Genomic DNA, 24,826 nt, shown 5'->3' on the forward strand with positions numbered 1-24,826 from the left:
CTTAGTACTTAGGCACTTACATTTTAGTTTTTAATTTTTAAATCAAATAGGTATGAACTTCAAAACAAACAATAATTCAAATTTGTTTATAATATAATACCTATTAAAATTATATTATAAACTTAAAATTTTAAATACAAATTGACAATTGCCAAACAGTTTACAGAGTATCCTATAAGTATTAAGTACCTATCAAACATTAATTATCTATTGAATATTATTGTAAATTATCGATAAAAAAATTGGAAATATCTACTATGAAATACGTAACAATAATTAATCTTCGTTCAACCGACATTCGAGTTTCGACAATCGACAATCACTAAGACTAATTAGTAATTTCAAATTTCAACCTTATAAATTCTAACTATCATAGTATCATGGGCCAGTAAGGTTTCACGTTTCATTTATTACTATATATTATATATAATTATCAATATACCTTTATCAAGAACAGCTGTTGTGTTATTTTAGTATTCATGGTTATTAATAGATCGATATCATTGGCTTGTGTTTACTAATAATATTTATATCACCAACTAAGATATACTAGATATATCTTAGTTCGTGAATTATATACCGGTCAATGATATTTTTAGGTAGGAAGCATGATATAATAAATATATCATGGTAGGAAGCTTATAATTCCATTCTTTCCATGGTTTTACCAAATATAATATTTTATCTTTTCTTGAAATAGTTCTTGCATAATATTCTCGCTTACGGCATACGCATAGTATAGACGTATAGTGCCATAGTCGCATATTGTGAGTGAATGACGCACCGTTTAATGAACAAGTGTTAATTTAAATTGTAATTTTATAACGTTTTATTATAGGTGCTTATTAGTTACCTATAACTTATATTTAAATATAATAATTAAATTGGCATTTGACATTTCAAATTTTCAACGGACCATTATGGAGTTGTTTGATAAAACAAGGTAAGTAGTCATTATAGTATGTTCACCTTAAGTTGACCTACCCGCTAGTGATAGCTATAGTCTGCATTCAGTTGTACTCGATTGATCTTGATTTTAATTTCAAATAATAATAAGACAATAATTGAATAATGTAATTGCACATCCTAGAATTTATTTCATTGCCGAATTCAGTGATGGTATTCAACTTATGCCAAGAAAGTGGGTAGGAAGAGTTAATGGTGAATTAAAGTGTAAATATCCTAACCATATTGAGAAGGAAAAGCAAATGAAGTTAGCTGTCCGTCATATGATCGATCCTCAATCTACATGGGATATTGTTGATGTTATAAAAATTTTAGGATCAAGTGGTATGTAAAATTTAAATTTATACTGATAAGTAATAGGTACTATTAATACCTACTGGTTACTAATATAATTAATAACATAATATTTATACTATAATGCTAGAATAAGAATTAAGTAATTATGCTATTTTTGTTTAAATTAATAAAAATCGCTGAAATGTACTTAACCATCCTATGTAAAATTTTTGATTTTTTTTTTTTTTTTGGGAACTTATCTAGGTAGGTATTTTAAACTATTTATTATTTAACAATGGTACAATCAGAATTTTTTGGTCAGACTTAGTTTCAATGTTGTGGCCTTTAGATGTTAGCAACATACTTATGTTACTTCTCATACCTTCTTCAATTATTCCATTGATGGGTATACGTTAAAAAACACAAAATCGCAAATTTCAAAAACTTCAAAATTAAGTCAAATTAACAAATTCTGATTGCACCATTGTTCTTAAACAGTTAATATAATTAATGTAAGTTCCAAAAAAAAGTTTGCATTAGCTGGTTAAGAGAATTTGTTCCATAAAAATAACCTTTATTAATGTACAGCTGATAGTTTAAACTTTTAATCATTTTTATTATGATATTATAATTGTATGTTTTTATAGTTTAGTTTAATGTCTTTGGTTATTTTAATTTGTAGTTACTTATGAGAGAGGACTAGAGAAACTGAATCAAATTGTACGGTACAATTTGTCTTCCATTACAACATCAGATGCAGAAAATACTCAAAAAAAAAACACGGAAAATCAGAGCTAAAAAAACAAAAGAAAAATATGGTTCACCTCATAATAGGCTAGGTATGTGATATATTTGTCAAGACATTTGATCAGTTGTGAATTATTATTCAATTTTGTTCAATGTTTACCATCATTTAAAAATAGGTACCTACTTCATTTTTTTTTTTTTTAACAATATTTTTAATTTATAGTGGGAAGACCAAAAATAAAACAATTATTGTCATCTCCTACAAATATACCACCTTATCCTATATGCCATGAAAAAACAAAACCACAAAATTCAGGTATTTCATTAAATGAAATAACTTTTTATAAATAATTAAGTATATTTTATTTAGTGTTGTTTATTTGTTATATATATATAAAGTAATAACAATTTTTATTGCCTAGATCATAAAAGAAAATTGTTTCCTGAAATAACTTCTAATGAAGGCACGTTTTTTTTTAAACTTTTTGACTACAATTATTTGTAAATTATACATAATTTTGTTTGATGTATTATGTATTATTATTATTATACAGTTTAATTTACATTATTTTAATTAAATAACTATGTTTTTCAGTATCTTCTTTTGATCAGAGTTGCTCTACAGAAGTGAAATCAAAAAAGAAATTATTTAAGAAAAATGTTGATTGTTTCGGTAAATTCAAATATTGGATGAGTTATTTATTTAGATAAAATAATTATTTTTATGAATTACAATAGGTTCAGATTTTATACCCATTAAATTTACTTCTGAATCTCAAAAATATGAATCACAAACTAAATTCTTAAATGAAAATAATTTTAGTCATTGCAATAGCTTTAATAACTTGTAAGTTTCCCTAATATATAGGTATTAATTGTACTTCATAAATTATATTTTTCTAGATTCAGAACTGTTTGTCTATCAAAAAACTAAATCTCAGACTAGATTACTAACAGATGATGATGATAGTCAAGGTAAATTGTAATACACGTTTTTTAGACACTTTAATTTTTGCATTATATTATTCTAGATACAGAACTGATTTTCAATCAAAAAGCTAAATCTCCAACTGAATTACTAAAAGATGATGATAGTCAAGGTAAATGTTAACACACGTTTTTTAGACATTTATTTTAATTTTTGCATTGTATAATTCTAGATACAGAACTGATTTTCAATCAAAAAGCTAAATCTCCAACTGGATAACTAAAAGATGATGATAATAGTCAAGGTAACACATATTTAACACATAAATTCTTTAAAACTTATTTTATTATTTTATTTTATATTCAGATCTTATATTCACCCAATATTCTCCTCTAACTCATGGCAGACACTCATCAAGCTCTCCAAATTATTTTGATGCAATAAATGATAACAACTTTGGTAAATTTATATTTATGAATACTTTTTTCCTATGATTTAGATTATACCTGGTAGTGATAATTAATATTTTAATGTTTTGTGTTAGGACCAAGGATTAGTAATTACATTGTTAGTCCATATAAAAATGCTGTAGCTTCAGACAAGGAGGTTAATAATGACCAACAAAGTAAATTATAATAATTGATGTAAAATTGTTACATTTAATTTTAATACCATTACTTTATTGTCAATTAGGTGTAAGTCCTGAGATGTTTCATCAATCACCAGTATTTAAAAAACTTCCTTCATCAACTCAATATAACATTCTCAGTGGTGGAGCAACTGGTAAAATTATTAGACTTAAATTTTATTTTAATAACCCAAATGTATTATTGTTTTTATAATTTATTACATGAATCACAAATTGTTCAAATATCCATCATAAAGGGACTTCAACTAAACACATTGATAAAAACACTAGTATGTACATCTAAAATTAGTTTTTTTTTTAAATTATGGTTAATTTAATTTAATAATTTATAAATTAATAATGTATTGTTTCAATTAATATTAATTGTGCTTTGATTTTCACTCTTCAGAATATTTTCAAGCACTTTTGGGTGGCCAAGCTAACATAATTAGCAAACTTGATGAACTTCTCGAGAGCAGAGCAACAATGATAAACCACCAAGAAGAAGACTCAACTTTTTCTTCAAAGTACAAAAAGTTATTGCCATGTGCTAATGAAAATCAATTAAAAGAACTAGAAAATGAGTTGAAAGATAAAACTTTTGTTCGAAACCTAGTAAGATTTAGTGATTTTATTTACAAGCTTAATTGCAAGCTCTTATGACAATATTATAAAAGTTTGATTGCTTATAATAATATTATATAACATGATTTTTATTTTATGTACAGTGTTCTCAATACAATTGAGCGGGCAAGATTACACGGTACTATTGAGAAGAATTTTGGAACACTCTATAACTGATGAGTTGGGCTGCGAAATTAATTTCACTGGAAAAAAAAGAAATAACACAGATAAAAAGAAAATTGGCTTTGTCAAACTATACCTATATCAATGTATTTTAGGCAAGTAATGTTGGTTGTAATATTTAATCTAGTCAGTAGTTATATAATTTATACCATAATTTTTATAATTTAAACAATGTTGTATAGGGTGTCCCACAAGGATTTACTATTATTGATATATCATCTGTGTGTAGACAATCAAATTCTGTTTTTTTTTTTATTTATTGTAAAATTAAACACTTATTAATTTAAAATATATATACATATGTTTTTGTTAAAAGTTGAAAAGAATTACTAACTTAATTTTTTTTACAAAAATCATGTGGTTTTTTTGAAACACGGGATCAATTAGTGCAGCATAGATAATTTCACAGAATTACTATACTAGGTTCTCTATTTAATTTACAATATATTTTCAGTGATATCAGTCATCAGGTACCACTAACTTTTAAATCCCAATTATTTAAGAGTTATTTTTGGAGTTGAAAACTAAATCAAATTGAACATATTTTAAATGATGAATCTTGCATTTCTGTATAAATGTATCATGCCTACTGGTTACTAAAATGAGTAGAATTTTATTAGTTTTTATACCACCAGGTTTTTGTATAAGTGTTATAACTTATAATTAAATTGAAGTCTTAATAATATATCATGTGAATGTGATTGTATTATAGTTTATTAACATCAAATATTTATACATATTATTATATTTTACAGATACTGTTCAAAAAAAATTTCCATCCACCACCCCAGATGCAATAAATATACAAGTAACAAGCTACTTACGCCACTCAAAAGAGAGATTAAAAAAAAAATTGGTGTAAAAACAAAATTGTTTTAATATAATTGTTTATTCATTGTATATTAAACAATTTAAGTCTTAACAAATATATATTTTTAATTGTTTTAATTTAATATTGTTCTTCAAACTAAAAATATTTAATTATGTATTGTAATGTATTATGTTAATACATTACAATACATTATAGAGTTGATAAAAAAGTAGGTAGTGTCATAATGTTGTAGGTATTTACTATTTAGTATAGTATTTTACGTTGTATCACAATTAATGCACAAAACACAAATTACAATTTTAATATTGCTATTATGTGTTCCCTTTAAAGGATTCCTTTATGCATCCTTTGTAGGAGTCCTACAGCTATCCCACGAAGGACTCCCCAGGAGTCCTACAGCTATCCCACGAAGGACTCCCCAGGAATCCTACAGATATCCCATGGAGGACTCCCGAATTGGTATCCTCGTGGCAAGCATTCAAAGACTGTAGGGACAGTCATGGGAATCCATGGGGAGTCCTTACTCTCCCGATGAGGACTCCGTATGTTATCCTTAAGGACACCTTGTGCTACGAGGGGAGAGGTTCAGCTAAACCATAATGCTCGTCTGGATCAAAAGTTGATTTTTTTCCAATTCCTTTTTTTATAGGAAAAAGTGTTTTTCTATTTTTAGAAAGAGCATTTTTTTTTAATTTGGCTTTCAAAAATTTTTTTCCAACACATCCTATATGAATAATTAATACATTAATTTACTAATAGGGAACCGTCAAAATTTTTCGATGGATAATAGGTAATTTACGACAAGTTGAGCGCGTATTTGTATGCATTTGTATATATTTTATTCTGGTTGATCGTATGATATGCTAAGCGAGCACAAAATGTTTTTCATGATAGGTAAGAATTTAAAAAAATTAAACTTTTTTAGTGCATATATTTATGCATATTTAAGATTTTTTAGCGCATATTTGGTTGGTTTTTAATGCATATAAATCCGTGCTTTAACGATAAGATTACGAAAAACGAGCGTTGATTAATATTTATTATTTATAAGCTATTTTGACATCTGTCAATTACTTTCTGATAAATTCAACAAGACAATAACTTACCTGGACTTATATCATTCACAGCATTTTTATGTAAAGATCTCAACAGTTGTCCAGCAGTATTATGTGATATAACAGCAGCTTCCACTCGTGTATTGTATGAATGACGCTGAGAAAAGTTGATACGTTTTCCAGCTAAATGTTTGTTTATAATGCTGTTGAACTGCTCGCATACATTATTGTCTACGTTCATCAAAAGACTATTAGCATTAGTTGTTAATCGTCCAATGATTTGTACAATTTCTTGAACCATTCCAGATTGTTGTGCTTCATTCAATAAATTTTTTCATTTTCTTTCGCACCTTTACAAAAATATAATTCGCATTGACTATGTTCGCCCAAAATGTGTTGAAAACTGTTGTTGATGTCTTTACGTAATCCTATATAAAATTAAATAAATACAAATAATTTAAAATTACTTTAATTTTACCTATAATACCTACCATTTATCTTTTGACTTGTAGATTGATTTTGCAATTTATTTCTGTAATCAATTGATTTTATAATCGCAAATCTAAAACGCTTCAAATTATTTTGAATGTGTTTTCTCAAGATTATTGGATATTTGGTATTTTTACAGCCATTAATTTTGTCCCGTAGTTTCGTAATAAATGATTACGACATTCTATTTTTTCAATTATGAACTTGGGTCCATATGGCATACTCTCCTTTAAACGTTTTGTTACACTGGAATCTCCATCGCCTAAAAATAAAATATAAATTATATAGTTAAAATATATATTTTGAATGCCTTGGTTCACTTTAAGTTTTATTTACCTATAATTTTATCATATTTTAATCCGTGCATTTCCACACTCCGTTTAAACCCTTCCATTACAGCATCAGCTTCCATACCCGTCGCAGATTTAGACCAGTTCATAAAACAAACGTGTTTCGGTATTGGCTCTTTTTTATTTAACGATTTTTGACAAATAACGCAGTATCGATTTCTTATACCGATAAACAAAATTTTTTTTGTTCTATATCCTATTATTGTAGCCTGAAATTAAAATGTAAAATGTTAAGTAAATACTAATAATAGCTTAAATATATAAAAAGCTATTATAATGCATAAAATGCAAAATAAAATTGATGTAGGTATAATACTAAGTCTATGAAGTATGAAACAAATGTATTTACTAATAAACTACTCGTTCAATTTTTTATGCCAAAAACTCCGTAAACAATAACTTTTTTTTAGACAATTTATTTAAATTTTTTATATTATCATTTATATTCAAAATAATATTAAATTTAAAAACAGAATTTTAATATTGATTAAAAAAAGTTATTACAAAGTTCGTTAATCACATTTATGATTGAACAGAACTTTATGTTACACCCCCATGTATAGCTCTATATTTCTATAGTATTATACTTACTGCACCAGATAAAGCGTCATATTTTGTCTTATAGCTTCTTTTTCCCCATTGCCCATCTGCTACAACTGTGCACATAGGAATACCATCACTGTCAATATCTCCATTTTCTATAGCTAATTTTCGTTCTTCTTCACCAGCAATCTTCATAACGTTCTCAGCTATTTCGTGAATCTTTTTTCCAATAATATTATGATTTCTTATAAATGTGTTACTAGTCATGCTTGGAATGTCCATTCTAGCACAAATTTCTTCTAGCTGGGAATGGCCGATTCCTATAGAAATTGAACCACTCACAGCAGCTTCATGGATTGGCATGTATGATTTTGGTCTTTCTTCTTCAGACTCAATAATACGCACTATCTTACACATTTTACACGAAAACGTAAAATTTGATCGTAACCCAAATCGTCTTTCGTATAAGAGTTCCATGTCCATGAAAGTACAACCACAACCACCTTCATGTACGCATTTCTTAATTTGATCAAATATATAATAAATATCGACTATCCTTCGGCCGTAATTATTTGACTCACTGCATAACTCAGGTAATATGATAGGTGATTCGTCAACATTTCTATATACATTAATATTTAAATTAAATTATTTATTAGCATATTTTACTGAAAAAATATTATTTATTTTAAATTTAAAGCAGTTAAATTACCCTTCATTATGAGTCAAAACTTCTACCGGTGAAAACAAATCGGCTTGATTATTTATTGAAGAAATATCACAACTAAGACTTAAAAAAAATGCATTATATTCATAGTGTACCTACTAAATTTTTCATAACTAAAAAATATTTAATAAAATCTTACTTTTCAGAAAATGATGATGTTGCAGGAGTCGAATAATTTGCTCCAAACGTAAGGCAGGTGGATTGATCAATCATATTATCAGATGTATTATCAGAACTAATCTGAGTATTACTAATATTGTAGTCACCATCCATATAACTTTTACGATAAATGTTATAAAATATATATATTTATTAAAAAAAGCAAGACATAACAAAACATATTAAAAAAAAAAAATATTTTTACTATTTCTGTTTTATTAATTATACCTAATCTACTACGACTCGCCGAAACTTTAAATACTTATAAGTAGAGATAGGATGTTGATGACCACACAAAAATGCCCTAATACTCAAATTATTATTTTTGTTTTTATTTATTATTATTATCATTATTATTAGAGATAATAGGTTTAAATTAATTTAAAATATGAATTGTAATAGTAATAATGTATTATTTAAAGTATAAATTTAAATTTCAAGTTTAATTTACAATAAAAAAAAATATATAAAATTATTAAACATACATTTAAAAATTAAAATAGAAAAAAAACTGGAAACTCGCTCTGCTGTATAGTAGAGTCGAGTGAATCTCGTCTTAGAGTAGGTCACTGTGATGAATGTGTTAAATTTAAATTCAATGATAAATCATTGACTGATTCTGAAACGATTCTAAACGCAGACATTTGTCAGCCTAAAATATTTTATTTTATGTCTTTTAGTGTTAGTAATTATGTTTTTTGACGGGTATTATAAAAATCCTAACTTCAAATGTATATAAAAAAAATTGCATCTACGTGATTAAAAAAATTTGAATTAATTTTTGAATAACTGTAAGACTGTAACTTTTATGGAATCTTGTATAATTTTCAAATATTTTGTCCCAGCAAAAATTGTTCTACTAATATTTATAAAAAAAAAAATTAAAAAAAAGAAAATTTCAAATTATATTAAAAACATTCTAATTAGTTTTTATTGTTTGTCTGAATGGAAATATAAAAAAATGACATTTTATTTCATAAAATTTTGACAAAAAAACAAAAAATGCAAATAATATGGTAGATAGCTAAAAATGCCTAAAACTGCGAAAAAGTGCAAAAGTTATCAATATCCTATTACTTATAGTTATAAGTATGTATTATGTTGTTATTCAAAAAATTAAAAACTTAAAAATAAAAAGTTTAGGAATGAAAAAATATTTTTTTTTATACATACTTAATACTTATACAGTTCAATAATTATTGTTTGAGTACAGTCAGTACAGACTAAAACTATAAACAGTTAAATTGTACTTACCTTTCATTTTTACTACAGTCGTAATGACGCATGTGTGAAATATTTTTCATTTTTTTATTTGTACATCGTTTTTTTTGTATTTTATTTTTCTTATTTCCCATAGCGTTTTATATAAAAATAATTTGATATATAACTAAAAAGCTTGTAAAAACGGAATACGCACAATGCACAAACTAATATTTTGAGTTTGCAATGAGTATAAAAACAATAATTTTACGCTCCCAAATATCGTATTCATAAACTCATATGTAACAGTGATAATAGTAATAACACTAATAACCATTTATATTTTATAATATGATTATTATCGTATGTATATGATTTTCGTCAATTATCGAAAATATTACGGAGAAATTTGTCTCGTTGCATGGGTGCTATTTTTAGTTTTTATTTTAATCGCAGCGGGACTAGGTTGCGTTGTAGAGTGGGAGGACTGCCGCCACCCAAACCAACGTTGGAATTCATAGTACCACTAGGAGCAGCACTAGACGGGAAAAATTTCACACGTAAAACATGACTTACTTAGATTGAAAATAAATCGATCCAGAATGGTTTTAGGGAAAAAATTCAAATAGTCAAAATTAAAGAAAATAATATTTTAAAGGGCATCTCGGAAGAATTTTCTTCATTATTTAAATTATAATGCTCAAACAACAGTTTAAAGTAATACATTATTTCAACAATTTCAATTAACTGTAACTTTTAAAAAAAAAAAACTTTTTTGAAAAATTGCTCCGAGGTGCCCTCGGTAATGTTATTTTCTTTAACTTTGTTCCTGGGTGTTTAGCTGTAAAATAACCATGTAGTAAGTTATTTCTAATCAAAATGGTCATGTTTTTGATACAAAAAAGGGTGGTATTGCGTCCTCTTAAATTATTTTTTTAAAAAAAGAAGGTAGCAAAATAAATTTATTTACAATCCTGTTTCTAAACGATTTCTACTGTATATGAATATTTTAATAATAAAAAACGACAAGAAACATACATTGGTTATTGATTATTTAGTAATATTAGAGATCAATTAATTCTTTTGATGCTAAATACAATATTTTAATATAGTGTACGGAAAACTTTAATACTTACAAAATGTAGATACAAACAGAAATATACAAATTACCTATAAAATATAAATTAAAAAAATATAAAAATTAAAATTAACACTTCAAATACGTGTATTTAGAACACATTTTGTAAAAATGTACCAAAAATGGTCAAACATTCCCAAAAAAACGCAAAAAAAAAGCAAAATAAAATGTTGTGCATGGTAGTAGAAACGGTAGCTGACATAGCTTCGTTTTAGAGCAATAAAAAATAAAGGTAAATTATTAAAAATTCGCCTTCAAAATCCGTACTCTAATTATCATACTTAAATAAAAATGTTTAAATTTGTTTTATTGTATACTTTTCTAATTTTAAAGAATTATTTTCATCGATGGGGGCCCACAACCATGTATTGGCACCTGGGCCCCTGAAGGTCTTAATCCGGGTTTGACAGGAAAGGCAGTTATTTTATTTTTCATTTATCTTTATGCTACGTGCATAACAAAGCTACCAAATTGAAGTAGGTATTAAAAATTAAAATAGTTTAGAGCTAGATGTATACAATTTTCACCTATTTTATCTTACACAGTTACACCTTAAGATACATTATAACCATTTTTAACTAATTTTTTATAACGTTATGTTTTAAATTTTATTTACTTTTAGATATAATTGTATATAGGACGTAGGTACTACATACCTATGTAGTTTGTACATTGTAATATACAATAATACATTATTTAATCGGTGATACAACTGACGCGTTCATTGTTATTATCCATACATTTTGATTCATATTTTAACATTCTATATTATTATTCCACTACCTACAAAGACTAGATTTATTTTTTTGGAAATAATAACGGTCCAATTTTTAGCTACCAAACCAATTTTTACACGGCCCACCAAGATTTTCACGGTAAGTCTCTAATTCAATTCGGGCCTATATGAAAACTACTTACGTCAAATGTTTCAACATCAGAATCGGACGACATTCTAGAAATTATTGTAGGAAGTACCTTTCTGCTGACAAAATATATTTAAAAAAAAAAAAAATGTGAAATAATTTCAAATTTCAATAAAATATTAATGCAGTGAATAATAATACAAAATCCGGCGCTCCTATTTAGAATTTTCTTTCTTTCCATGTCGATTATATTTTGTTTTCCATGATAACATAAAAATGTATTCGATTGGTAAAAAACTAGTGCATGTGTGGTGCAACACTCGTTCAGTGCCAGTGGAATTTCAGTGTACACTATTTTGTCAAATCGAAAACGTTATTAGAAGCAATTGAAGTTATTATTGAAAATATTACCTATATTGGGATATATTCATCGCCAAATTTTCCTGTATAGAAGCTTTGTGATTTCATTGAAACGGTAGCTTCCGCCAAAAACAATGTTATCTTTATTGGTGATTTCAATATAATCTTCAACAAACCGCCAAAACAACTAGTTCAAATATTAAAACATTTCAATTACAAAATATTGGTTGACGGTATTACTACAGATCACGGAACAACCATTGACAATGTCATTACCAATGTTGACATTGCAGCTTTGGTGTACGAGTCCCTCATAAACGATCACAGACCTATTCTGGTTATGGGCATAGATACTTTCAAGGAAATAGAAAAATATTCTGAGACTGTTGATGACCAAATTGTACAAGAAGAAGTCAAAAACAATTTTATTAAACCAAACGTTCCAGCAATCGATGGATTTCCTGTGGAAAAATCAAAAAAATCGATTAAATCAACTAAGGTCCTAAGGTACTAAGGTTCTGGTTCCAGAAACTAAAACTAAATCAACCAAAATAGTTGATTATAAAATCATAATTAATGATATTCAATTTATTCAGGTCAATAGTAATACTCTCAAAGTTCCAGAAAATTGCAACATAAGCTCAGATTCATTATTAGAAACAATAAGTGATAATGCAACTGTGTCAAAAAATCCAAAAACAATAAAAATATCAAGTATTAAGAATAAAGTTGTAATAACATCAAGTAGTACATTTTGTGATTTTACTAACACTGATGGTGTATCATGTTATGCTAATTCTGTCATACAGGTTCTTTTTAATTATCAATCTCTTGTAAATGAAATTCGCAATAATCAACTCGGACCAACACTTAAACATAGCCTACATGAATATACAAGTAACAGTGGATCATGTGATACTCGAACAATCAGAGAATATTTGGACAATGAGACAATATTATATACTTTGCAACTGCAACAAAATTGTATAGAATTTTTAGAAGCACTTATGGACCGTAGTAGACCTACATTTGAATCTTTATTTGGATTTCAAGAATTGTATACCATTCGTTGCCATACTTGTAAACATACAACAGCCAACAATGCACCTACAAGTTTGATTCTACATTTTGAGATTCCACAGCACAGATCACAAACTTTGCAAACATTATTTTCAACAAATCAAAATGTTTGGAATACATTAGATGACTACAAATTTAATAATTGTAATAACATCGGAAGTTCTGAAGATAAAAATCAGATAATAGTGGCAAATGAGTATATAGTAATTCAACTAAAACTATTTATTCCAACATTTGTAAATGGTCAATTTGTTCCCAACAAGATAACAGATCTAAAACTTAGTGGCGTACCCACCTCTATTTTGGAAATTGCTGGAGCACAATACAAAACTCAAGCTGCAATATTACATATGGGAGAAAACACGAGTTCTGGCCATTACATTGCATACCTGAGACAAGGAACTTCCAATTGGGTTTGCGCCAATGACACAATAGTTGCAGAAAAAAGATGGCCAAACAACAGCAAAGATGTATATGTTATCATTCTAAAAAGAATGTAAAAATATTTTCCAACTGGAAAAAAACAAAACATAACACAGATAAAAATAAATTGTAAACTTAACCTGTAAGTATACAATCTGACTGTTATTAGATTCAAAAAGGAACGTGTAAACCGCCAACTATCCACTTACATAATATTATGTATGAGTTGCCAGTCCCAAGCCTGGATAAAAAGTGTGAGGGTGGCTAACCTTATAATAATTGTTATTTTTTAACATAAGCAGAAACCTAGATTTTATTTTTATTTAAATAATATTGAACTATATATTATTATCCTCACTTCTGACCTTAATACCTTATACTATGTATGTTTGTATTCAATCCTCTCCAAATACAAACTACAATTTTAATTGTACGGTCTTAAGATTATCAACATTCATTATGTATTCGCCTAGGATCATAACATATTTTAATAACTTATATAATATTAGTTATACAGCAAAGCCTATCTTCCAGTGATAAGTATTTAGATGACTTTAGCCTGTATAATAAGATGTTATTTTCCATACATAATTTAAATTGTTTAGGACATGTTATTTTGTAATTTTGTGCCAAGTATATAATTATAATATACAGTGACTAAAAATAAATAATCAGATTTTATTTAAATTTATTTATTCATAATACTTCATATTTTACATTTTACATTTAACTACGATACAACTCGAATACTAACAATTTATTGAATATATTATAATACATATAATACATTAAAGGTAAAAAGTATATATTTAAAAAGCCACTTATCATATATGTTTATACTAATTTATTACATTAACTTTGTTATTTTTTACAGATTCAAAATATTTAATCAATTTAAGGGTTGAAAGTATATGAATCTTACAATGGCCTTCATTGGGTTTAACAGTGCAAACATTTTTATTAGTTGATATCGTTGATGTACTACCCACATAGCATTTTCCAATGTTAAAACTTCTATAAATGCTGAAATTGAGTTGAATTTGAAAGGTTCGAAAAATAATATTCAATAATACTAGATAAAGTGTTTATTTTTAAATGTTTAGATTAAAGTAAATTTTTAATGTTATATAAATACTTGATTTAGGTTAGATTTTAAATATAAAAAGTTAATTTGTGTTAATATTGAATAAAGTTACAATGACTAACATTTAAATTGAGTATCATAAACAATGTTTATTAAGTCTAAATCTATAAACATTAATTATAGGTTACTAAATTAACACTATCTACACATTACATTAGAATTGCATTGTTAATGTATTCGTTTAAGCTTTTATTAATGCTTAATAATATTTCGTCTACATTATTTGCGGTATAGATAAGCGCTATAAATAGGGTGTCGCATTTTTCTTTAAATAAATAAACAATATAATTCGTTGGGTATATTTTATATTTTAATTTGTGCAGGATACGTCGATTATTGCTTATTATAATATAATATATGAAAATTGACTTTATTATTGCCAGAAGTCAAAACACAATTTGAAGTAGTCGCTCGAAGCGTAACACATAATCAATTTACAAGTATTTACAACTCGTTATTGAACAAATTTCCTGGTCTAGCGCGGTGATAATAGATAAGACCGACGTGGCCGACTGCCTACGACTAAAAATAACCGTTTTATGAACAATGAACTCTATTTACGTAATAATATGATGTATCATGTAAAAAAATAAAACGAGTAGTCACTATAACGTATATACTATAATATAGTCTGAGTATTAATTGGACGGTGTCTGTGCAAAAGGGCACAAGTCAATTTTTGCCATTTTCGGGTTTTATTATGTATTTTGTAAGAAATTTTGTGCTGCGTTCACTGGTACCACTGTATTTAACATATCTTCAATAGTTATCAAATTATTAGATAGTGCGAAAAGTCATTAGTCATGATAATACAAATTTATTGGTGAAAAAGGGCTTATGTCAATATCATTCTATGTGTTAAAAGACAACATACAAAAATGTGTATGTGACTCCGTGTAAAAGGGCACAAGTCATTTGAAAAATTAATTAATATTGTTTGTAGTCTTGATTGGGTTGAGTATAGTCAAAGTTATTTTGTGTATAATTTTTGATCTCTTGAGCTATAAGTATTGCATATTATATTATATTATTATATTTCATTACCTTTTATGTAGCTATACTGAAAATTTTAATAAATATGTCGAAAAGGACCAATAAAATATTAGGACTAGTAAAAGGTAAGTATTAACTAAGCAACACTCGGACCCTATGTTACATGCCACTGCCATTATAGAAAATATTAATTGAATTGTTGTCTACAGTATAATATTATAACTTCCTTTTAAAAATATGATGTTTTTATTCATTTTATAATAGATTCTAATGGATGTAACATTAATTGTAAGGTTTCTAAGCCACATGTGCGGAGAAATTTAATCAGAGAACTAAACTCAACAAAACACACTTCATTTTACAATTGTAAAAAAAATGTATTGGTATGTTAACCTCTAACATTAAATTAGCTAAAAAGGTACTTAAGAGAACCCCACACTCAAGCATACAACATAGTAAATTTATGTTCAGTTGACCCATTTTTGTGTTTTAACCTATGTGAATTCACCTAAATTCAAACTTATTGCTATGAACATCACAAATAATGTTTTACCAGATAACCATTTTCCTTGTCTTATTACCTGAGTACCTAGTTGTTTTTATTAATCTTTTTGATTATAATATAAACAACCAATCCTTTAAACTTCTAATTTTATAATCCTTAATCCTTTAATCATTTATCCTTTATACTTATCTGTTTTAATGTAGGAATGGATAAATAATAATGAAAATGCAAAATATGTAAATGATGAGGTTAATTTTGTAAATCTGAAAACTTTTAATCGGCCTGAAAATTTATCACTAGTCCAAGTAAGTATTGTGTTAAATTTTATGTAATCAATTAAAAATATTATATTCAATGAGAATTTGAAAAAAATAACTTTTTAACACATTCTCTCTCAATTACTAAAAATAAAATAAAAGTAATAGTCACCTTTCTCATGTTTTTATAATTTTTATTTTTTATTGTACCTATTCTTCAAATATCTTTTTATATCTTTTTAATATTTATTTTATCAATGGTGATTCTTATAATACAAAGTATATCTGATAGCTTAATCTGCTTTTAGATTCTGAACGAAGTGATGAATGTATTGATTTTACAATGGTGTGTGTTTTTTTGTTTTTGTGTCTGTGTACATAACTAGTCGAAATAATGCTCCAATTTCAAACAATGGGGGTGGTTTCCGATGTAAAAGTGAATATCCTTGGTGCATTATAGAGGTAAAAAGTTAACATTTTCCAACAGTTTTCAAAAAAATCGAGAAAAACAAAAAAAAAATGACGGAAAAACGGCAATTTTTACGCAAAACCAGTTCTCGACCAAATCGATTTTCTTTTATGGTTGTAATTCAAAAACTAATCACTGAAAATACTTGAAATTTTCACAAAATGTTAATGTCAGTGATATCCGTATATAGTTAAATTTTCAAAAAATTTTGACTTTTTTTGAGTTATTTATAGACCACTGAAATTTTCGATTTTTTTGAAAAAATATTTTTGAAGTGTCGATAAAAAATTTTTGGATAACCAAAAAGTTTTGAAAATTTAATACAAGGTTCCTTATGAGTTGTTTTTAATGTAGCTAAAAAAAATTAAAAATCGTTAGTCACAATTTTTTTTTATAAGCGTTTTTAGTTCAAATTTTTACGAAATCTGTCGAAAACGCGAAAATTTGCAAGTAATTTTGAAGTTGAAAAATCATAAAATTTTTTTCTTTTATAACTAAGTTTTGAAAATTTGGTACAAGGTTCTCCATATATTTTTCTTCAAATATCTGCAAAAAAAACTCTACCGGATTCAGACAAAAAATTTTTATGAGTGTTTGAAATTTAAATTTTTACAAAAACCGCGTTAAATAACGGTTTAGCCTCAAACGATTTTTGATATTTGTTATTATTCAAAAAGTATAAGTTGTAGATACTTGAAAATTTTACCAGTTATTAAGATTCGCGTTTTCTTTACGTGGTTTAAATTTCAAAATATTTTGACTTTTTTTGAGCTATTTATAGACAACTGAAATTTTCAATTTTTCTGAAAAAATATTTTTGAAGTGTCGATAAAATTTTTTTGGCCCTATCAAAATACTTGAAAATTTAATATAAAGTTCCTCATAAGTTATTCTTATAGTGATTAAAAAATTATAAGAATACATAGTCACAATTTTTTTTTATTAGCATTTGAAGTTAAAATTTTGACGAAAATTCGTCAAAACCATGAATATTTGCAAATTATTTTGTAGGTATATTTCATAAAAATTTTTGTATAAGTAGCTAACAGTTGAAAATTTAATACAAGGTTTTTCATAAGTTTAGCTTACAATTATTATAAAAGAACTTACATTTTGTTGTATTCAGGCCATTAAAACATAAACCACCTTTTTTCACCAACCACTAGAAATTATATCCTAGGCTGACAAATCATCTTCGTTCAGAATCGTTTTCCGTATACAATGATAACTATCATTGGATTCAAATTTAACACTCCATAATATATAATAATGATCCATACGGCACCTAATGTACAGCAGAGCGGTACTCACTTGCCCGCTTTTTTATTTTACTTTTTAAATTTAAATAATATAAACTATTAACATAATGATTGAGCTATTTATGATTAAAGTTTTATAATAGTATTATTATATGTTAAAATAAATGAGTAAAAGTAGTAAACATTAGAATAGAAAATAGCCAAATAACCTAGGAAAAGAATTTTTTTCCAAATTTTTAAGTTATTAATGAATTATTTTATTTTGGATTAAAAAAAAAAAAGTATAGTCTAATTACTTATTTTTTTTTATTAAAAATAGGATGATGCTAATAAAGTTGTTGATAATGATAATAATAGTGTTAATGAAGACATACCTATGCAGGGCGATGATATAGGGTACTGTGATGTTATGGTAAGCATTTTTTACAATGATAAAATCATATGTGAATTATGGTACCTAATTAATAATTATTACTATTATTAATTATTTGTGTAGAATATAGATCACTTTGAATACATATTTTTGAATGAATCTAAACAAGCCACAATCAATACACAAAATATAGTAACTTCAAATACAATTTTTGAAACTAAGGTAGGTTAGCATTAGATCCATTATCTATTATTTTCTAAATTCAAATAAATTCAATTTATCAAATAGGCTATAGAACAAGTTGAAAATTTTCAAAATGAATGTGTAGGAACTGTTGAAACTGTTGAAGTTTTTAAACATTTGGTAACTAATAATATTATAAATTTAGAATTAAAAAGTTAGCATTTATTTTTAATTAAGTAAATTTTTTACTATTGTTAAAATAGCAAAATGATAATGAACAGGAAAAAGCAAATGACATAAATTATGTGCCTGGTACTTGTATGTCTATTCACCAAGAAGATGGTTATACACAAAATAAAAAAAAAAAGAGAGAAAGTAAGAAAGATGATACAAGAGAACGTAGAAATGACATAAAATTAAAAAGAAATTCTGGTGATGAATATAAGACAAAGATGGGGAAAATGGTGAATAAGCGCGTTTGTATACCTTTAGTTAAATGTAGAGCAAATTGCCAAGAAAAAATTGATTGCGAGTTACAACAAAAAATATTTACAAATTATTGGTCTTTTAAAAGCTATGATAGGCGAATTACATTTATTTCTAGTTTAATAACAAGTAGCGATAAAATTACCCAAAGAAAGAGAAGAAACACCCCAGAAAAACAAAAAAATCGAGTTAAAACATATCATTATTCTATTCCCAAAGATGGTATAAATGTTTTAGTTTGTAGAGGGTGCTTCTTAAAAATATTCGGGGAAACAGACAAATTTATTAGAAATATCTGTCTTAAAAAGATAAATTCTCCTGTCAATACCTGTTCACCAGATAAAAGAGGAAAGGCTGTACCGCGAAATAAATATTCACCTGAAGTTATAAAAAGTATAACTGATCACATTGATAAACTTCCAGCATATGAAAGTCATTATTGTCGTCGTGAAACAAGTAAAAAATATTTGCCTTCACATTTTACTTTACAACATATTTATGAGGAATACTCTAAAACTGTAGAAAAACCTGTAAGCCGTACAATATACCATAAATATTTTCAATTATCAGGTCTTAAAATTAAAAGTCCCAAAAAAGATACATGCTCTACCTGTGATAAATTAAAAATTCAACTTACTAATGCAAATTGTTCTAATGAACAAAATATAATTTTGAAAAATCAACAAATTCAACATCATAACGATGCCGAGGAGGCGTATAATATAAAAAAACAAGACATTGCTACATCTTCTGATAATCATTGTGTTCTGGCATTTGACTTACAACAGTGCTTACCAACTCCTAGTTTAGAGTCTTCTGTTGCCTTCTATAAAAGGCAATTGTGGACTTTTAATTTTACTATACACGATACTCGGTCGTCTATTGCTTCATACTATATTTGGAATGAAACTTTGGCGAAAAGGGGAGCCAATGACATCGGTTCATCTCTTTACCACTATTTAAATAATTTGCCATCAAATGTTTCCCATGTGACTATGTATAGCGACTGTTGTCCAGGACAAAACAAAAATGGGATAATTATGGCTATGTGCCTTTATTTTTTGGAAAGACAAGAAAATGTAAAGATCATTGACCACAAATTTATGGTTCCTGGTCATTCCCGAATGGAATGCGATTCGGACCATGCGAGAATTGAAAAGGCAAAAAAACGTTACCCATTCTCCATAAATCATCCACATGATTGGTTAAAACTTATAAACTGGGCTGGAAAAGATAAATTTATTAATACAGAAATGAAACAAGATCAATTTTTTGATTTTAGTAACTTACTGAAAACAAAATACCAAATGAAGAAAAAAAATGAAAATGGAGAAATTTTTTTATTTCGTGACGTTAAATGGTTCAGGTACGTAAAAGAAAAAAAGACATTAGTCCAATATAAAGGTACATTAAACGCAGAAGATAAATTTAAAGAAATAAATATGATTCGTAGAAAGGTAAAAAGTGATGTTATATTACCAAGGGCCTACAATGAAATTCTACCGATAACTGAAGAAAAAAAAAAGGACCTTCTTTCACTTTTACAATTTATACCAGAAGTATATCACCATTATTATTTTAATTTAAAATCAAATATAGATAATGTTATTAATGATGCAATAGTTTCATCCGAGGATGAGAATGAATGAAGTGGAAAGTATCTACAGTAGTTTTATTATATGTTAATTATTTTATATTGTTTATGTTTATTCATTTATAACATACACATTTGTGCAATGAAGCGTATTTTTTATTTTATATTAATTTTAATACGAAGAAGTTTTTATATTTTTAATTTTATGAACATATCTTATAAGTAAGTAACATTTTTAGTATATTGTAATTATTATTTTTGTTATGCAATGTTATATTTTATATTATATTTTAAATTGTCTACATGACAAAATATACCTAAGTAAATTGTATGTAAATCTGTTATTTTCAATAAAAAATAATAATATGTTTTGTCATAATATTATAGAATCAATATTATAGATCAAAATTACTATTTTTAATATAATATAATAAATTAAAAAAACATGCTTCTTTATAAATACCTGCCAATTTTTTTTCAATTAACATTCAACTAGATAAGTATAATATTAAAATTTCGAAATTGAAAATATTATTGTTTTAAGAAAAAGTGTTTATAATCAATAATCATTTTCTTATTGTGCAATAGGGCACAAGTCAGTGAAATTAATTATTATTATATTGTAGTAGGGCACAAGTCAACAAAAATATAATTATACCGTCATTATGTTATAAAGCACCTGATAATCAGTTCTTAATGTGTCTAAATAAACTATTTCAAGTATAAAAATTATAAGATTACCCAATTAAATGACAAAATAACGTTTTTTGTGTTTCCTGAAAAGTAGTGTTTTTTGACTTGTGCCCTTTTGCACAGACACCGTCCAATTTATTGTACTATTTGTACTATTGAAAAACCGTGCTATTTTGTTCGAATCGATCGTCTCGCACTACAGGACAAACGGCTGAACTAAAATATTACAATTTTATTATTTTACAATTTTACATAAAAAACATGAGTTGTTTAAGTCGGTCTAGTAAAAAAAGACGTATTCGCGAAGACCTTAAAGATCTTCAAACACAAGATGATCAATTTATATTTAATCAATTAGACTTAGAAGAAAATGCAGGTGATGAAGAAGCTGTTGGTGTAGAAGATAAAAATAATGCAGGTTGGTGTATAATGTTTATATAATATATTATAATAAATAACTGTTTAGTGCTAATTAGTAGTTCAAAATCGTATTTCGTTCAACAATAATGTTTTTGTTATTTTTAATTATTATGACTTGTATTAATTTATAAGTAATTTCATAGAAATAATAATTAGCTTATAATAAAAAAAAATGTATTTCAGAATTGTCTAATGTTAATAATACAATAGAAGAGATTGCGAGCTGTTCTTATAAACCTGAAATTCAGTTTATCAATGACGAAGAAAATGCAATTGTGGAATCAGATACAGATTGTTCGGATGAAGAACTACCTTTTCATCGTTTTACTGAGGTAGAAGCAGATTCTGTAAAAACTAAATTAGCATTATGGAGCATCAAACATAATATAACACATGCTGCAACTTCCGATTTATTAAAAATTATTCAATCTAGTTACGACCCTTCTCTTCCGGGTGATGCTAGAACTTTGTTAAAAACTAACATTTCAGGTTTAAAAATTCCACTTAAAGAAATAGCACCTGGGCAATACTACCATTTTGGTGTGCGCAATGGTATTATACAGAATTATAATATTGATGATGACACCATGGATGTAATTAAATTAGTTGTAGGAATCGATGGTCTTCCATTAACTAAAAGCTCGAAAAGCACTTTTTGGCCAATCTTATGTTATATAAGACCCTATTATAATAATGTATTTCCGATTGGGCTATATTGGGGAAATGAGAAACCAAACAACAGCAATGAATTTTTAGACGATTTTTTTAAAGAAATAACAAATTTAATATTAAATGGAATTAAAATATTAAACAAGTCTGGTGCATTATGTGAAAAAAAAAGTAGTTTTGGATGTTTTTGCATGTGATGTTCCTGCAAAATCGTTTGTGTTGAAAACTAAAGGTCACGCCGGATACTTTTCTTGTTCTCGCTGTATGATTGAAGGAGATTCTAAAAACCATAGAATATGTTTTCCAGATTTGAATTGTATAAAAAGAACACATGAAAATTTCATTTCAAGACAAAATGAGGAACACCATACCGATTGCTCTACTCTTTCTATTTTAACTGAAATTCCTGGAATAGATATAATTAAATCATTTTCTCTAGATTATATGCATCTAGTTTGTCTAGGTGTAACAAGAAAATTAATTAACCTATGGTTAAAAGGACCGTTGACTAATAGAATCGGTAACAGAAATAGCACTACTCTTAGTTTTTTATTATTATCGTTTAAAAAATGTTTGCCTAAAGACTTTCAGCGGAAACCACGAGGTGTTGACGAAGTAAATAGGTGGAAAGCAACCGAATTTCGGACATTTTTATTGTATTTTGGTCCTATTGTCTTAAAAAATATTATAAACAAACGATGTTACAAGAATTTTATTTGTTTGCATGTTAGTATGACATTATTATTAACTCCTAATGTAATGAGTGACCGTTACTTAAATTTTTGTCAAAAAATTTTAGAATATTTTATTAAAACTTTTGGTGAAATATACGGCACTGAACATATTTCACATAATATTCATGCCCTTCAACACATTTGCGATGACTACAAACATTTCGGTCCGTTGGACAATTGCAGTTGTTTTCCGTTTGAAAACCATATGTCAACATTAAAAAAGTATATAAGAAAAAGTCATCTGCCTCTTCAGCAAGCTGTTGAGAGATATACTGAATATAATAAGTATGGAAAACCAGTTGAAAAATCAGGTAATACGATTTATTTTACTTTAAAAAATATTCACTATAATAATGAACCAGCTATTACTACTACATTATTAAAAACATATACTAATTATAAACAATATAAGACGCTTCAATTAAAAAATACGGAAATTTGTATTAACGATAAGGATTGTTTTGTACAAAACACTGAAACACATATAATAAAAGTTGTAAATATAATTGAAACAACAGAATGCGAAGTGATTTTAATTGGGTTCCGATTTGATAAATATGAGACATCACTCTACCATAAACCTATTTCCAGTTGCGATCTTGGCATATTTTTGATCAAAAATAATTTGAATTCTGATTTGGTCCAGTGTCCGATTTCAAATATACGATGTAAATGTATTATCCTAAAGATAAGTGATGAGCAATCAGTAGCTTTGCCAATTTTACACACATTTAAAGAATCTGAATAGGGTAATCAATTAATATATTAATATTGTAATAAGATTAGAATATAATGACTAGGTATTACTTATCTGTAATATATGATGTATTTTTAAATTTAAATATATAATTCTTAATTATAAGTTATTTTATATATTTTGTTTCCTAATTCCTGTGTATTATATAGTTGTAATTATATATTTATAATTTTATAAGCAAAAATTAGTAATTCATTTAGTTTAGTTAAATAATAATAATTAATAAAACCTACAATATTATGAAGTTAAAGGGATTAAAAATGTACAATTGCTTAATGCTTAATGATATGTTATTATGTTAATAATTAATTAAACTGCAGAATATTTTATGTATTATATTTTAAGAATAAACCGTACTCCACTGCATATTCCTTTGACAGCTTTACCATTTTTATGTATAAAGTAAATACGTATATACTATATAACTATATAAGTAAATACATTTATAGGTACATATAGCCACATAGGTAAGAATAAAATTACGAAAAATATTAATAAGAATTGCATTTTCATACGAGTACGTTATGTACAATAAGTACCTACATATTATATTATTTAATGGGTTGGTACATGAGGTACATCGAGATATTGGATAACTAATGCATATTTTGTAAATTATTATAATTTATTACGATGCGTTTATTCTTTAGTTCTTTATACATATTTATAATGAATTAATGATATTAGTTAATTAAATATTATAATAATATTAAATATTA

General features: G+C 26.4%; 2 protein-coding genes and 1 pseudogene across 2 annotated transcripts; all 3 read left to right on the plus strand.

Annotated features, from left to right (window-relative positions):
- Window positions 1-920: 920 nt before the first annotated feature.
- LOC114119553 (uncharacterized) lies at window positions 921-5,214 on the plus strand (annotated as a pseudogene).
- A 7,194-nt stretch (window positions 5,215-12,408) lies between these two features.
- On the plus strand, window positions 12,409-13,648 carry LOC126553141 (uncharacterized). The gene is made up of 2 exons (XM_050208313.1): window positions 12,409-12,567; window positions 12,665-13,648. The coding sequence occupies exons 1-2, from the start codon at window positions 12,409-12,411 to the stop codon at window positions 13,646-13,648; spliced, it is 1,143 nt and encodes a 380-aa protein (XP_050064270.1).
- Window positions 13,649-15,663: 2,015 nt separating this feature from the next.
- On the plus strand, window positions 15,664-20,889 carry LOC126553142 (uncharacterized). Its single transcript, XM_050208314.1, has 8 exons — window positions 15,664-15,833; window positions 15,973-16,091; window positions 16,417-16,518; window positions 18,518-18,610; window positions 18,695-18,793; window positions 18,860-18,934; window positions 19,018-20,521; window positions 20,840-20,889. The coding sequence occupies exons 1-8, from the start codon at window positions 15,794-15,796 to the stop codon at window positions 20,887-20,889; spliced, it is 2,082 nt and encodes a 693-aa protein (XP_050064271.1). The 5' UTR covers window positions 15,664-15,793.
- The last annotated feature ends 3,937 nt before the right edge of the window (window positions 20,890-24,826 follow it).

Source organism: Aphis gossypii, unplaced genomic scaffold (genome assembly GCF_020184175.1).
Source record: "Aphis gossypii isolate Hap1 unplaced genomic scaffold, ASM2018417v2 Contig00075_ERROPOS54815, whole genome shotgun sequence".
Lineage (NCBI taxonomy): Eukaryota > Metazoa > Arthropoda > Insecta > Hemiptera > Aphididae > Aphis > Aphis gossypii.